At 38.7% G+C, this 17,263-nt stretch overlaps 1 protein-coding gene across 6 annotated transcripts in view; it reads right to left on the minus strand.

The window, feature by feature from the left end:
* The window catches only part of Herc4 (HECT and RLD domain containing E3 ubiquitin protein ligase 4), an 88,985-nt gene that overhangs the window by 17,583 nt on the left and 54,139 nt on the right, over positions 1 to 17,263 (minus strand). For 2 of the 6 annotated variants that reach the window (XM_021647747.2, XM_021647749.2), the window contains 10 exons: positions 15,228 to 15,251; positions 12,836 to 12,934; positions 11,042 to 11,209; positions 10,438 to 10,581; positions 7,398 to 7,564; positions 7,131 to 7,197; positions 3,573 to 3,655; positions 2,641 to 2,824; positions 1,955 to 2,057; positions 246 to 1,318 (listed from right to left, as the gene is read on the minus strand). In XM_021647747.2, coding sequence (XP_021503422.1) covers positions 1,110 to 1,318; positions 1,955 to 2,057; positions 2,641 to 2,824; positions 3,573 to 3,655; positions 7,131 to 7,197; positions 7,398 to 7,564; positions 10,438 to 10,581; positions 11,042 to 11,209; positions 12,836 to 12,934; positions 15,228 to 15,251 — 1,248 coding nt within the window. In that variant the 3' untranslated portion in view covers positions 246 to 1,109. Of the gene's footprint in view, positions 1 to 245; positions 1,319 to 1,954; positions 2,058 to 2,640; positions 2,825 to 3,572; positions 3,656 to 7,130; positions 7,198 to 7,397; positions 7,565 to 10,437; positions 10,582 to 11,041; positions 11,210 to 12,835; positions 12,935 to 15,227; positions 15,252 to 17,263 lie in introns of those variants that run through there. The other 4 variants (XM_060369426.1, XM_021647748.2, XM_060369427.1 and 1 more) reach the window with 3 other exon arrangements.

Genomic DNA, 17,263 nt, shown 5'->3' on the forward strand with positions numbered 1-17,263 from the left:
GTTACTGAAGGTAACTTGGAACCTATGCCTACCTCGAGTGTGGGATGACAGCACTAGAATGTGTGTGAACTAAATGGACAAAGCTAAACTATTTAGATGTGATCCCCATTTTAGTGATTAGTTCTCACATTAGGCAGCCTGTGACTCTGATACCTGCTTCTCGCCTCCAAGGGCTCCTGCATCCATGAAACACAGACACACCAACTCCCTAAGTTTGAATGCGAGTGAACCAATGGAAGTTGAAATATTAGCTATTAAGTCTTTATTTAAGCTTTTCATGGCATTTTTAATTTAAAAATAAATATTTGCATTGTAGTTAGCAGAGTCACATGTACCACATCAACTCAGTTTCACAATTTATTAACATAACTAAGCAACAGCACCATAAAACCACTTAAGATTTTTCTAAAGCACTGAAAATGTAATACTTTAGCGTCAGTAGTTTTGAAGCTGTAACTTGTGATTGGTTCTCACAGTGGCCACTAGATATTTCTGGCCAACATATCTCAGCAAAAAGAAGAGCTGCAGGCTAAATAATACTTATTTGTAATTTAGGTCTGCATGGACATTGGTTGCAGCAAAAAGATTGTTTCCACCATGCTCTTCTAAAATCTCCAAGTCAGATTGAATCATAATTTTTAAATTTCAGCTCAGTTCAATTACAACAGAAACTACTGGTATCTGAATGTCACTATTTTATTACAAAACTTTTATTTACAAAATGGAAAAATAATCAAATGACTATCGGCAGGCAAAAGTTAAAGGATTTTTTTTTTTTTTACCCAGTGATTGAAGAAATATTAAGCAACATTTCCATGCACCCACATATCAGGTCATTTCTGAAATATGCAAACTCAAATTCCTGTTAGTAAAACTTTAATGTATTCACAATACTTGTATGTTTATGAGGATGGGGACAATCCATGGTTCTGTACAGTAAGTTTAGCATTAACAGTTGCTCAATTTTTCTTTAATTTTTTTGGCTTTCATTAATACAGTAGTGAACAATTTGCAAGTAAGAATTACAGAAATAACTCTCACTGTGCTGAATCCACAAGAAAAAAGTGGTTTGATGCCTTGCACTAAACAGTAAAGTCAGAACTCCAAGGTTATATTAAACTGAAGCCTTCATTGTGATCAATAGCTTGGATCAGTTTACATCGTAGAGTTTCTTTTTCTGTGTATTTTGGAAGATCTAGAAGGTTAAAACAGGTATGGGAAACCGGGAGATAGTTCTCACCGCCTCCTGTCGACTGGATGACTAGTTTCAGACTCTTCATACCAAGAATGGGGATGCGATCACTACCTGTCAAAAATACTGCCAAGAACAATGATTTAGGCAATGCAGTCTATGACCACAGTCTAGCTTTGCATTAATTATTTTTACAGGAAGTGCTCCATAAATTCTTGATGAACAATGGTATTGAAAGAGCATTTTGAAGTCCTTTTTGGAAGAATTTAGAGAACTGGTTAAACTAGCCTTAATTTTTTTTTGTGTTAACTCAGTTAAGTTTCTGAAGTTCTCTCCTACCATAACAGCCCCGGGGACTGAACTCGGGGAGCTGAGCTTCACTGCTAAACTGTTTCTAGCACGCTCTAGTCAAAAGCACACCTTGAGCTTGAGATCCTGGCTCAGAACTACCAAGACTGGGAAGAGCTTCAAGAAAAATACCCTACAAAGATTTTTTTAAATAAAAAACAATAGGAAAAGAAATCAAGCCATGTCCTGTAGCATATAGGATCCTAGTTAGGTCCCCAACATCCATATGGTGACTGCTCACAACCACCTCCAGGGGATCTGACACCCTCTTCTGGCCTCTGAGGACACCTGTATACATTATACTCACATAGAAACAACATACATGTAAATAAAAGTCTTAACTAGAAAGTGAGCTAAAATTTCAGCTTTAACAATTAGATTCTCACAGAATATAGAGCTGGTTAGAATACTTACACAGAAATTGTTTCTTCTTTTCTAGTGGCAATTCATGAAACACTTCCCAAAAAATTTTTATCGTGGGATGTTCTGCCCAATACTCTCCTTTGTACTCTGTATTCTAAAAATAATAAAACCTTTTATCAGCATTAAAGATTTCATAAACCAGGACTACTGTAATCCTGGTACTTTACAATGTAAAGCTGATTCCCAGGGAAAGGGAATAGACCTATCATCTTTGTAAGCAGACGTGTAAGGTTTATTAAAATAGCAACATGGAACTGTATCACAGTTTATTTTACTATTTTTCAGGAAGACAAACTATTTCTACTATTTTTTTTCCTTTTTTAAACAAAAATGCTAGGGGCAACACTGACAGTGTTCTGTGGTAGTCTGTTTCTGGGATGGCCTAGAAATCTTTGTGATCCCCTCATGGCCAGCCATATTAGGGACCAATTTAACACTGGATTTGCTAGAAAAACAGGGAAACGCGTCTTTATTAACCACTGGGTGGAAAGCCGTTCAATCTGGGTAGGGGCCTACAGCACTTTCCCAGTCACCTGACTCAGAGTGAGCACTGCAGGCACGAGGGGCACTGGAGTGTCTATCATAACCACAGCAAGGAGCAACAACACGCAGAAGGGCTACGTTTCCAATAAGGCATGTCTTGCCTTTCCATTCCGACAAGACTGTTTTTTCCTTACCTTCTCCAGTTCTTTCCAGTCATAATTTGTATTTCCAATGACCATAGCTTGTAATTCATTAGGCTGGAAGAGCAGAAGAACTTTTCCCCCACACACTTTATGAAAGCCAGCATGGAAAGCATCAAATAAAGATGCTACTGACTTATTGAATATGTAGTCCACATAAGCATCAACAAACTCTTGCCTAGAAATAAAAGCAAGGCACAGATGTTCAGGTCACATGATCAAATTTTGCTCCTTCTTGCTACTTTTCAACTAAACTTGGAAAAATGAGTAGACTTCAAAGGGACATTGTCATTATGGGAAAAACTAAACCAAACCCAATTATTCTTCCATTAAAAATAAACAAGGCACCAGGTGTGGTAGCACATACTTTTATCCCCAGCACTCTGGAGATAAAAGTATGTGGACTCTGGACAGATGGAGCTTTGAACTCCAGGCCATCCTGGTCTACACAGTGAGGCAGGACAGCCAGGGCTATGTGAAGAGACCCTGTCTCAAAAAACAAAACCTTTTAAAGATGATCTTGAATGCTTAATATCTATTTCTTGGGTATAAATATTGTTAGATTCCTTGAAACCAAAGGAACTGAAAGGGATTGAAAGTCTCTCTCTAAGATAGAGCCTGACAGCAGGCTCTATCTCTCTCTCCTCCTCCTGCTCAGAGGATTTCAGAAGCAAAGGCGTATTACTTTCCCATTAAACATTCAAATATTATTTTTTGTTTGTGTCTGAACTATTTTGAGACAGGGTCTCATTATGTAGTTGAAGTTGGATGAAAGAGATTATCTGTCTCTGCCTCCTGAAGTGCTGGGAATAAAGGCATGTGGTACACTGCACAACCTAAAATATTGCTTCCTTTAGAGTTGTGACACGTTTTAAAAACGCCTGGTAACCCCTGTCACTCCAAGGAGACTAGTGCAATCCACTTACCGATTCTGTTTGTTAACAGCAGTGTCTGCACCATTCAGAACCAGCTCTTTCACCTCTGTTGCACCAAAGTTTTCAACTGTAATCTAGAAATTAAAAAATAAAATTAAACTCAAAACCTGTCATATTTTAAATGTAACATATTTTCAGACTCATATTCATCAGACTCAACCTGTAACATGATTTCTCTCATTAAATATACAAACAAAAATGTAAAAAAACATGAGTTAAAACATAAAACATGCTGCTCAGGGCCTACTTACAAATTATGCTTAGAACCCCAACCAGGACTCCACTTCTAGTAGTCTGAAATCCTACAGCAGCTAAGGACACACTACCACGTACACAGTTAGCTAAATACAGGAAATTTCAGCCAGATCATCTACAGGTGTCAGCACGGCACTTCCCTTATGACAGTACTTTCCTGTATTCTTCTATTGTGAAATTTCATTCCAGATAGTTTTTAGTTACACACTAATTTGGTTTATAAGGCAGTAAACATTTTTAAAACTATTTCTTCTACTAGTCTGCTATTTTTTTGTATCCACAAAACACCATGAGTGAGATGAGGAGTGGGACTACATCTGTGCAGAGAAAGCCTTTAAAAAAAGGGAAGGAACCGAATTTTACCACACAGGAATCATCTCTACAAAACTACCACACGATATCCTCATACACCAACTCAACAATAGAGCAGTAAATAAAATAACCAAGTTCTCAACATTCAAACGGCACATGGTTCTTTTAAAAAGGCAGACTACATGAAAGACTATTGTACGATAAATGATATAAATACAGGGATAAGCTGGAAAGAAAGTCCAATTACAGACGCTGGAGAAATGACTCAGTGAGTAAACTGCTTGCTTTCCAATCACGAGGGACTGAGCTGGAGCTCTAAAACCAAGGTTAGGAGCTGTGGAGAAGGCAGATGTGTGGGTGCTCTGGCCCAGCAAATATAGTGAGCTCCTCAAAAATTAAGCCTCCAAATCACCACATAGGCAAGCAAGTCAGTGCATATGCATGCACATGCACTCACACACAAATATAAAGACACAAATATAATCTTTTTGTAAAAGGAGAAATGATGTGTTTTATGTTCCCATAGAGCTTAAAAGGGGCAATAAAAGGGGCACAGAGTGTGGTACCAATCTGTTTCAGTTTAGGCGCCTATCTGGACCTTTTTGGTCATCTGATCAGTCATTGCGATTGACAGACATGTCTGGGGTCTCACAAGAGAATCTCTACAACAGAGCAGCAGGAAGAAATGCTTGACTTACATTCTTTAGCAATTCTTGGTTCCTGAATACTTAGAAAACATATTTATATATATACTTTTAGAACTTGAATGTCACAGAACTTAGTATTGTAATCAACTATAGTTAGAGACAAGGAATCTTAAACTGATATGAGTAAATCTACTGAAAATAGGAACCAAAATTTTACAGAAAAAGAAAAGCATTCGAAGTAAGATTTCTTCCCACTTCTTTTTTCTCTAAGACAGTCCTTCCTCCCTCTCTCCCCACTCCACCTTTTTCAAAACAGAGTCTCAATGTGAAGTTCCAGCTATCCTGGAAATTGCTGTTTAGACCAAACTGGCCTTGAACTCCGAGATTCATTTACCTCTGTCTTGGTAGTGCTGGGGTTAAAAGTACACACCTCTATCTATCTATCTATCTATCTATCTATCTATCTATCCATCCATCCATCCATCCATTAAATTAACTTCCTCCCAGATTCATCCCTACCTCTCACACTGTCCCCCCATTCTGGGTCTTTTAAAAAGAACCCATCAATTTTAATCTGTTCTGTACACTGTTGTGTAACTATTTCTTCTGAGACTGAAACCCGCAGAGAAGCGACTTGGGCAAGAAGGCCAACAACTCAAAATAGCTTCAGGAAGTCCCCGAAACTGATCAGGTTCACCAGGCCCCTCCCTGCCAGAGTAAACAATAAAAGTAGAGAGTCCCTCTCTGACAGAAGAAGGAAGCTACAATGCAAAAAAGACTAACAACAGGTGCCTGGATGACGTTTACACCAGAGTCACTTGAAAAGGACATTCTTCAACTTGTAGAGTTGCCTACACGCTATTCAGTGTGTTCCCAGTTTCCCAGCTTTTGTAACCTGTCGCCCATGTTGTGGTGGGTGCTGGTGATGCAGCGGTCATTTTTGTTCCCTGTAAATAATTCCCCATCCATTCTCTTGTATGTAATCCCAGTAAAACTCACTGGTTCACCAAGTTGGGGAACTTTTCCTAGAAAATTTTTGTCACATGGTACCCAAAGAACAAGTACTCTTGTGCATGGGACATTTACTCTGGAGTTTGGCTCCTGGGTATGGTGAACTTAGCAGGAGCTATACCTATAAAGAAAATAGGCTCTCCCTTCAACTAGAAGCCATTAATTTACATACGTAGGTTCTGTGTGTGGGTACATGCACCTAAGTGCAGGTGCCCGTGGAGGCCTAAGGCACAGGCTCATGCAACTAAGTTAATGCCAATTGTAAGCTTCCCAAATGCAGTGCTAGGAACTGAATTTGGGTCCTCTGCAAGGGCATCTAAGTATTTAAGCCACCAGAAGATTTTTCCTGTGACAGAAAGAAAATACAGTTCTACTTCATCTTAAACATGCATCACATTTCCTTACAAACATGCCACATACATTTCAATCTTATAACAATTTACGCGGTCTGGCAAGATGGTTCAGTGGATAAAGATGCTCTCTGTGCAAGCATGACAACATGATTTCAGTTCCTGGATTCATGGTGGAAGGACAGAACTGATGAGTTAGACAAGGATGGATGGCAGTGAGAAGCAGAGAGACAAACTAAAGGAATTCATCTATTAAGTAGCCTAAATTCATGAGAAATCCTGTTTTTCAATAATCTTCCCTTCTCTAATCACTCCTACAGTTACAGCCTCAGAAATTAATCCCTAAGTTAAGTCTCCTGAATTTAAGTTCCCTTCTTATTATGATTAGCAAAGTACGTAATTTCTGAAAGCACAGAGATGAATGACTGCCATGCAATTGTTTTAGTTTTCTTTATCTGTAAATTAAGGATAAAAACAACTTCATAGATTGGTGAGGATAAAGTTAAAGAATGTGTGTATTGTGGCTGGCATATAGTAAATGTTAGTTTCAGGCTTAGCAATTCCATCTATGGGACTGGAGAGATGGTTCAGTGGTTAAAAGCACTAGCTGCTCCTCCAGAGGATGTGGATTCAATTCTCAGCTAACAACCATAGTCTATAACTATAGTCCCAGGAAATGTTGTGATCATATAATCATGCAGAATAAACATGCACATAAGCACACTTAAAAAAAAAAAAGGATGGGTACTGCTGATAGGGCATGCCTATAATCCCAGCAGGAAGCAGAGGGAGATGGATCTCTTGAGTTTGAGGCCAGCCTCGTCTTACAGAGCAAGTTCCAGGGCAGCCAGGGCTACAAAGAGAAACCCTGTCCCCCCCCCAAAAAAAAACCCAAAAAGCAATTTATCTATGTAAAAAAGAAATGCTAGCACACTGTTAAGAGAGTAAGGCCAACCTATTTCTGTTGATCTTACCGTAAAATTTAGACAAAATGTTTCCTCTATATCATCTTCTGGATAGTCCAGCAATTGCTGCATGCTTCTGTTTAAAAAAAAAAAAAAAAAAAAGTAAAACATACATTATCTCGACAATTCTGCTTATGAGTAAGTATATACTGGACTTTCCTTTATTGAAACTCTGGTTTTCTTAAAATGTAAACAAAACTCACAAAACATGGTTATTTCTGTACACTCCTCTCCTCTTTGCCCCAAACCTACCCTCAGCACTTTCTAACCACTAACCTCCCGACATCCGGCATCAGCTCTTTCAGATCATCCAGGGATGGCTTCCTTTTCAGTAGTTTCTTATATAAAGCCAAAGGAAAATGGAGGTCCACAATAGTAAAATTATAAATTGCTAATCCACAGATAACACCAATTAAGTGGAACAAGTCACTGTCTTCAAATGTCTAAAAAATACAAAGAAGAAAAAAGTTGTACTTGTTTTTCTAAGTTAAAACTTAATTTTTAATACAAAAACATATTCTACACAGTGGGAAAATTCAAAGACACAGAAAAGTAACAAATAAGAAAGAAGCTCATTCCTATTCCTGTCTCTCTGGCATGAACATCACTGGGTCCATTTCCATTCAAAGGATTGAATAGAGAGGTAGGAGCACCTTCCTAAGTTCAAGGCCAGAACAATCTACATTGCTAGTTCCAGGACAGTCAGGATTACAGACATACATATGGCCTCACAACTGACTTCTTTCCAGAAACAAAAGCATTTTCATGTTACTAAACAGTGAATGTGGGATGTTAGGCTTCATTTCTATGGGCACATCCCCGAGTGTGATAACAAGGATAGGCAGGAGTAAGAGGGTGGTTGACAAGACAATAAAAGCAAAAACACATAAACTGTTCATGGTGTGTGTATCTGCACACATGCACGTGTGTGGTAGCTGGATGGCAACCTTGGGTGTCATTAAGGCAGCTAGCCACTTCCTTTGAGACATGGTCTTTCACTGTCCTGGAGCTCAGCAATAAGTCTAGACTGTCTGGCCAGGGAGCCCCCAAGATCCTCCTGACTCTGCCTTCCTAGCACTGGGGTTACACACACACCCCCCACCATGCCTGGTGTGTGTGTGTATATATATATATATATATATATATATTTTTTTTTTTTTTTGAGACAAGGTCTGGCCCGCAACTGTAACTTTAGATGCAGCCTAAGATTTACTCAAACTCAGTTCGTAAGCACTGGGGTTTCAGGTGTGAGTCACTATATCCTGCTTATACCAAGTTTTATTTTATTTTTGGTAAAGATTTCTTTATTTTAGGTATATGGGTACCCTGTCTGAGTGTGCATCTGCAAACCCGAGGAGGGCATCGGACCCCAGGATCCTAGTTGTAAGTTACCAGGTGGGAACTGAACTCAGGAACTCTGGAAGAGCAGCCAGTATTACTTAGCCATTGGGCCATCTCTCCCTAGCCCTTATGTCAAGCTTTTTAAGTGGGTGGATGTTGAGGATCAAACCCAGGTCCTTATGTTTCTAAGACACATGCTTTATTTCCAATTGAGCCAACACTACCTCTAAAACAGTAATTAAAAAAAAAAAAAAAAAATTCAAGGCCAAGAGTGGTGGAATATAATTTTAATTCCAGTGCTAAGGAAGGAGAAGCAGGTGGATCTGTGAGTTGAAGTCCAGTTTGGTCTACATAGGGAGCTCCAGGCCAGTCAGGACTACACAGTGAGACCCTGTCTCAAACAAAAGAAAACGAAACAAAAACATACAACATACATTCAAATTAGTTATGGTGGTACACTCCTGTAATCCTGGCAACTACGGAGGCTAAGAGTATCAGGAACTCGGCCAGGGGTGGTGGCATACACTGGCAGTAGCATGAGGATCTTTGTGAGTTTGAGGCTGGCCTGATCTACATAGAGTTCCAGGACAGCTATGGCTACATAGAGGCCTCATTTCAAAAACAAAGCAGAAAGAAAACCCAAAAGGAGTTCTTTACAGGAGAAAAGAGAAAAATGACATAAAGCTTAGCTTCTTCCAATGTATCTATTCTATAAATCTTACTGTAGAAATATGCAAACATTTCATATACTTATAAAACTAAATTATACTAAAATAACCAATTCCAAAAAAAAACCCCTTAACTTAAAAATAAACACACTGATAGAATAACCATAATAATCTCAAAACTAGAGTTTAACTATTTCAAATGATAGCAAACAACATTAGGTGTTTATCTCTACTCAGCTATATCCTAAAGTTTAGATGAAATAAATGACACAGCAACTTAAAATGTATTTTCATTTACATCATAATACTGGTGCTATTGTCTGGCTGCATTTGGTGGAACTACCAGTGTGCTGAGGATGTTTGATCAGGTCCCAGGCAACACCATGATGCCCTCAAAAGATAGACAATGTAGGTGGGCATCAGTAACAATAACTGCAACACAGACTGAGAGACACGAGACCCAATCTGCACTGTGACCACTGGTGGGCACTAGCAAACATTTGGCCTATTCAACAGGTAACTTGGACAAGACCCTTTGCCCATGAAGCAGATACTGACTAAACAATGTAGAGGTATTCTCTCTCTATAAAAGCTTTCACGCTAGAATAATTATAGTGGCACTATTTTGTTCCCCCTCAGGAACTGCTCTGGGCACTGACATTAATAACTGCTATCCTCACACAAGAGAGCCAGCCTCCTGCAACAAAGACTAAAACACACGAAAAGAAATCTTATCAATAACATAGATGATAGAAAATTCTTAAAACCAGAGTTCAACAAACATTTCCTATAAAGGACCAGCTGGTAAACATCCTAATCTTAGTTCAACACTGGGTCCTTGTGACTAATGAACCCTGCGTTTGATGTGCACGCTGTCAAAGCAGTCACAGCCAACAGGTATGTTCGCGTATGAAAGTGTGTGGTGAGAAGATACGGCTCACACACTACAGTCTGTGGGCCCTTAATCTAAATTACAGCACACCAGTGATCTCTAATATTAAATGAAGCCACCCAGAAGAGAAGCCGGCATAGTAATAGCTATTCCATTTTTCAAACTGAAATACTCAGAAGGAAAATTCACTCGTTTAAAGCTAAATGTTCCCCAATTTATTTTAACTTGAAATGTACTTAAAAAAAAAAAAAAAAGGTTGTATACTGACAATAGCTCTAAAACTTCCTAACATCAAGTTGTAGTAAAGCAGACTTTTTACCAAAATGTTAGCAATCTAGTCTTCCTGAGTGAACTTGATATATACGGAAATAGAAACAAGATATGAAGAAATAACTGTGGTAGATGGGCATTTTACCTTATCTGAAAACCAAATGAGCCTGGAATCTTCATAATATTGAAACATGCCATACTTAGGATCCAGCAATTCCCTCATGATGAGTAAGAAAAATTCTTTGCGTACACCTCCTGCATCAACAGCATCTTCGCCAACAAATATAACCTAAAACAGGGTAATGTGAACACTGAATAGACAGTAAAAAGCTGAAAATGCATCTCAGATCCTGTAACATGCTATTCATTGCTAATGAATCTCAGCAGTCTACAGTTTCAAAGTTAAACAGATAATCTAGCTGGCTCCAAGTTAGAAGCAGGGTTACTCCTGCAAAAGACCCAGGTTTGGTTCCCAGCACCCAATTGGTGGTTCACAACTGTGTGCTAACTACAGTTCCACAGGATCTAACTTCTCTTCTGACCTCTAGAGGCATCAGGCCATGCACACAGCATATGCACATGTAAGCAAAACATGCATACAGAATAAAAATAAGCCTGTAATTAATAGAAACAAAACAAAAAATCCCCAAATCCCACAAAACGTTTAGAGTACACACGTACACACACACAAATACCCAGAATAGCTTCTAAACAGAAGTCCCAATTCATGCAAAGAAGTTATCATTTACCTTTAGTGGCTTTTTATAATCTATATTCTTGGTTTTCCTAAGGACTTCCATTGCATCTCCTACAATATTCTCTCTGCGAACCACTAGAATTAAGCAAGGATTCACAGACTCAATCACTGGGAGAAAAAGAGAGGAGACATTCTGCCTGTGGGCCTGGTCAATAGCCATCTAGAAAACAAACAAATCAATCAGAATTTTATTTTACTTTAATGTTTTTATTTTACTTTCATATAATCTCATTTACCCTAATCTTCCTATGAAGTTCAGTATGGAGGTTTGAATGTGAACGGGCCCCAAAGGCTCATGTATTTGACTATTTAGTGTGGCCTATTTAGGAAGGATTAGATATGGCCTTGTTGGAGGTATGTCACTAGGGATGGGCTCTGAGCATCAGGGCCCAGCCACTCTCTTCTCTGCTTCCTGCCTGAAGATTAAGATATAAAACTCAGCTACTGCTCCAGGGCCATGCCTACCTGCTTCCTGCCAGTTTTAGAGGATCACCCTCTAAAACTGTGAGCCCCCAATTCAATGCTTTCCCTTCTAAGTTGCCCCACTCATGGTGTCTACACAACAAGGTGGGATGACCTTGAACTCCTGCATACTCCCACTTTCCAAAAGCTGAATCAGGGCTGGGATCACATGCAAGCATCACCAAGCCCAAATATTTTACTTATTCTAGTTAGCACAAAGTTTCATCGTAATATCATATACATGTATATGTAAGTGTGCACGGCACACACACATAAACTTTTCTTATCCTTTAAAGACACAGTCTCACTGTTTTGTTTTGGCTGGCCTGGAACTCATATTGGCCTGCCTTCCAAGTGCTATATTAAGGGTGTGTGCCACCTTGCCTAGTATTTTCTATGAACTAGTTTTTAAATTTTTCATTATGATCTGTGTGCATAGTGCATGCCTGTAATCCCAGCATTCAGGGAGGCAGAGGAAGAAAGATCTTTGTGAGCTTGAGGCCAGCCAAACAAAGTTCAGGACAGCCTTAGCTACACAGAAAAACCCTGTTCTCAAGAAGCAAAAAATTCATTATGATGAAAAAGCTCACTGAAAAAGGAGAAGAGAAAGGAAGGGGGGTACTCTGGAGGCAGAGCTCAGATGTTGAGGCTATCCTTGGCTAGCCAGCCAGGGTTATACAGTGAGACCCTGTCCTGTCCTTCCCACAAAAGCCACCCAACCACAGCAAAAAAAGGGAAAGAAACACCTATGCCTAACTTCAAGGTAATTTTCCCCTTCTTTTCCTTTTTGAGACAGGCCTCTGCAGTTCTAAGCTGTTGCAGACTTCACTATACAGACCAGGCTGGCCTTTGAACTCACAGATCTTGGATTTAAATATGTGTTACCACAACAGGCTCAAGGCAATTTCAAACTCTTCCCATTTAAGTGATGAAGTGCTTCCAAGTTTAATTTTATTTCACCTCTCACTCCTTCCATCTTTTCTCAAGTACACTCTTAAAGGACAGAGTGAAGCCAGGCGTCTGAAACAATCTACTGTTTTATAGGGAAGCTAATAAAACTGTTTGTAAAGATGTACTTATATAACAAAGGAGGTTTCTCATTTTTGAAGATAAACCTTAACATGAAACAAAAGCTAAATTATGCTTTTCAAATTACTCCTTTCACATTTGTGTCTCATGTAGCGATCTTCATGACTTCACAAGATACTATGCAAACATGTCAACAATGGTGTCCCCACTAGTGTTTCAAACAAACAAACAAACAAACCCTGAGACAATTTTTAAGAACATCTCTAAATCAAATTACCAACTGCACAGCATTTACCTGCATCTGTAAGACTGCATCTGTCTGGAGCAGAGTAGTTTTTGCCTGGGCATCAAATACAAATGGGTATGTACAAATTGTCACAGGGATATCTGCCAACTGGAAATAAAAAAAATTAACTTATTATAGCTGAAGCTGGTTGTGGTGTGTGGTGCTGTCATTTTTAGTAAAGATGATCATCACATTCTTGGTTCATTTATTGGTAGTGTTAAAAATTATAAAATAATGTCACTCATTTTTTACTATAGGATTTTAAAAGTGAATTCAAGGTTTTGTGAATGTTAGTTAAGTGCTCAACCACTGAACTGCATTCTCAGCCCTGTGATTTTTGAGTCCAGGCTGGCCTTAAACTCTTCAACTTCCTACCTTCCCCGGAGTAACATGTATCACAACTGAATTTAATGTAAAGGCAGTACTGAAATATTAATCCCCAGATAAAACTTCTCTTTGTTTTGGATTTTTGAGACAGTTTTTCTATACATGGCTCTGGTTGTTTTGGAACTATGTAGACCAGGCTGGCCCAGAACTCAGAGAGATCCACCTGCTTCTGCCTCCTGAGTGCTAAAAAAAATGTATTTTGTGTGAGTACATGTGCAGGCATTCTAGCATCATACATGGCATGTGTGTGCAGGTCAGAAATGAGTGCTTTCCTTCTCTCAGGAGGGTCCAAGAGACTGAACCTAGGTAGCAGATATCTTTATCTACACTGAGGCAACTCTTACAGAAATCACCTGTAAAATTCTTTATGCTTTGTTAATCTGTGCATAGATGCCATCAAGTGTTTGGAGGTCAGACGACAACCTGCAGTAGTCAGTCTCCTCCTTCCACCATGCGGATGCAATGGCAGGTACCTTCACCTACTGAACCACCTCCATGTTCCTGAATCTTCACTTTTATGTAATACTAAGGATTTGTTTAGCTCAGTGCTTCTCAGTCTTCTTAATGCTGCGATCCTCGTGCTTTCCTCATCTTGGGGTGACCTTCAACTATAAAATTATTTTTGTTGCTACTTCATAACTGTAATTTTGCTACTGTTAGGAACTCTAATGTAAATACCTGATATCTTCAATGGTTTTAGGCAAACCCTGTGAGAGCATCCTTCAACTCCCGAAGGGATAGTGATTTACGGGTTGAGAAATGCTATTTAACTCCTACAGGAAAGTATACGGTCATGCAACATTTCAAGTCCTGACCATGTTTTTCTTTCTTTCTCTCTCCCTTCCTTCCTTCCCTTTCTTCTTTCTCATTCATTCATTCATTCATTCATTCATTCATTCATGAGATGGGGTTTCTCTGTGTAGCCCCGGCTATCCTGGACTCACTTTGCAGACCAGGCTGGCCTCGAACTCACAGAAATCTGCCTGCCTCTGCATTCATGAGTTCTGGGATTACAGGCATGTGCTACCATGCCCAGCCTGATCATGTTTTCATCTCCTGTTTCCCCAACACAAACTCTCATGCTGGTGGGGATTGTGCATGGAGCCTTATTCATGACAGCAAAATCTCTAGCACTGAATTGTGTCTGATACCAGTGCTTTCTTTTTACAATTTAATGCGATACTTATCTGAGAAAGCAAACAAACAATATTTTATAATGTAAGCTAACTAATACTCCATAAAACCAGTACTAAATAAGGCAAAGCTAAGCAAAGCAAAACACCACCTGACACTAAAACACAAAAGTAATAACATAATATCCCCAGTTCTGAAAAGGGAAGCTTAGGGCTGCTTATTATTCAGGTCAAAGTACTACAACTTTATATATTAGTAACACATGGAACAAAAAGAATAAGCATCAATTATTAGTTTAAAAAATAGATCATTTTTACTTCTCTAATATTCTGCTCTATTAGGTAAGTATTTATAAAATTGTAAAATAAAATGTACTTAATTCTGAGAATATAGTATATTTTATATTGGGAGACAAAGAACAGGAAATATATTAAAGTAAATGTTGTTGGAAGGATTCATATAGGTGTAATGTTAAACAATATTTTTTGTTGCTGCCATTGTTTTTTCCTAAGACAGATTCTCACTGTGCAGCCCTGGCTAGTCTTATTACATAGACCAGGGTTGGCCTCAAACTCAGATTATCTGCTCACCTCTGCATCTCAAGTGCTGCGATTAAAGAGGCATGCCATCATACCTGGCAAGAGCTTTTAATTCAGAAAACTTTTCTTAATTATACAGGACATTCTGATATTATACAGGATAATTTCTATAGAGTCAAGTTTTAAAACCAGCATAACATATACATTTAAAACCAAATATATATATATATATGCACATTAAAAACAAAAACAAAATCACACTAAAGACAAAATTGACTCTACACACAGGAAAAAAACAGAACATACTTCATAAAAATGAGGCTTTATTGTACCAAACTTACCTCAGTTAATCCAAGGCTGACATCCTAAGAGAGCAATGCAGAATGCAACAATAATGAGGAAAGAGCAGTGTTAGTGTTCTATTTCTAGTCAAGAAGTAGTTCATATATTTTGCTATAGCTGAATATTGACTTAATGAGGTAGAAAATAAATTAACAAAAAAGTTCACTGTCTCACAAGAACATCTGTATCTATAAATTTAAGATTTTGGGGTATGGAACTATCAGGTTTGAACATAATGAGATCTGGTTTTAGCAACTACATTTCTCCACTTGCAGAATTTATACAGACTAGCAAACTAATTCTTAGCTTAATATATCTTTATGGGTGTTTCTTTACCTGAAAAATGAAAGAAATTACTTCTCAGACTTGCCCTCAATGAAGTAAGAAATGTTTAGTATATTAAGCTATTAGAGAAATGAAATGAGAGAAAAGCTGCCATAAATTATGTAACAGACAACAAGAAAGACATCTTATAGTGGTTGTGTTGTTCCCTCTCTTAAACTTTTTCTTTATTTTGGAAACAGAGTCTCACTGTATAACTCTAGCTGGCCTGAAAAATTACTCTATTAGCCAGGATAGCCTCAGACTCAGAGACTGGCTTACCTCTATCTATCTCCTGAGAGCTGTATTCAAAGTACCATGTACCACAATGCTCAGTATGTTTCCTTACATTTTTGGTTATTATTATTATGGTGTATGAGCGACAACACTGGTGTGTCTATGGCAGTCAGGAGAAAGCACGTACATGTTGGTTCTCTTCCTGTTTGCTCAGCAAGTGATTTTTCCTAATCCTGAGCCAAAAACAGTAAGCCTAGCAAACAATATTAACTTAATAAAAAGCACAAGACAGAACATAGAGGTTGCTAAGTTGCAAGAACAGACTTATGAATGGAATAATAATGAAAGTATATTTAAGAGGATATCTTTAAAAATCTCCTCCCCCCCCCCCAACTATGGGGATTAAACCCAGGGCCTTGCATGCAGTAAGCAAGTGAATAAACAGTGAATGACCTACAACCCCAGCCCACACATGTAAAAAAAAAAAAATTTTGGCAGGGTCTCAAGTATCTCAGGCTGACCTTGAACTTTAATTCTCATCCTCCCTCCCTCCTGAGATGTAGACATGTCACCATGCCTACTTTTATGTATTGCTGAGTATCAAACCTAGCACCTCACCTGTAAGACAAGTACTCTACCAATTGAGCTACATTCTTTCTTACAGTTTCCACATATGCTCAGGGCTTACACTCTGAAACACGCTACTAAATTTACACTTGATGGCTATTGTGGTGAAGAATTAACTTTTTCCAAATACACAACATTTGCCCTGTGCTATTATGGGAAGGAGATGTCTGTGAGTTCAAGGATAGCCTGGTCTACATGGTAGGTTCTTCATGGATGTCTTAAAAGAGAAAGAAAAGGAAAAGCAAGCTTCCTGAAATAATATTTACTCAGTAAATATGTTCATTTATAAATAGAGCTAGGAATTATATTATAGATTAGAGAGAATGAGGAAAAAAACTCATAGACCTCTATTACCTTATTCTTAATGAGACGTAGAGCTGGATATCATTGTAACTTTGTAGAAGGATGAGTAAGATATGCAAACACAGGACAATGGTCACTAGCTAAAAGGAAGTCCTATTAAGATAGGATTCCTCTTTGACCTCCCCACCCCCTAAGGGAGGAGCAGCCTTGCTAGGCCACAGAGGAGGACTTTGCAGCCAGTCCTGAAGATACCTGATAAAATAGGGTCAGATGAAAGGGGAGGAGGACCTCTCCTATCAGGACTTGGAAAGGGGCAGGGAGGAGATGAAGGAGGGAGGGTGGGATTGGGAGGTAATGAGGGAGCGGGACACAGCTGGGATACAAAGTTAATAAAATGTAACTAAACAAACAAACAAAAAAAAGATAGGATTCATCTCAGTTACAACAAAGGCTGTATACAGATGGGTTTTACTTTTTCCATCAGGCTGGCCCAGAACTCATTGCCTCCTTGAAGAACTGAAACTACAGGTGTATACCACCCTGTTTG

This window comes from Meriones unguiculatus, chromosome 16 (genome assembly GCF_030254825.1).
Source record: "Meriones unguiculatus strain TT.TT164.6M chromosome 16, Bangor_MerUng_6.1, whole genome shotgun sequence".
NCBI classification, from domain to species: Eukaryota; Metazoa; Chordata; class Mammalia; order Rodentia; family Muridae; genus Meriones; species Meriones unguiculatus.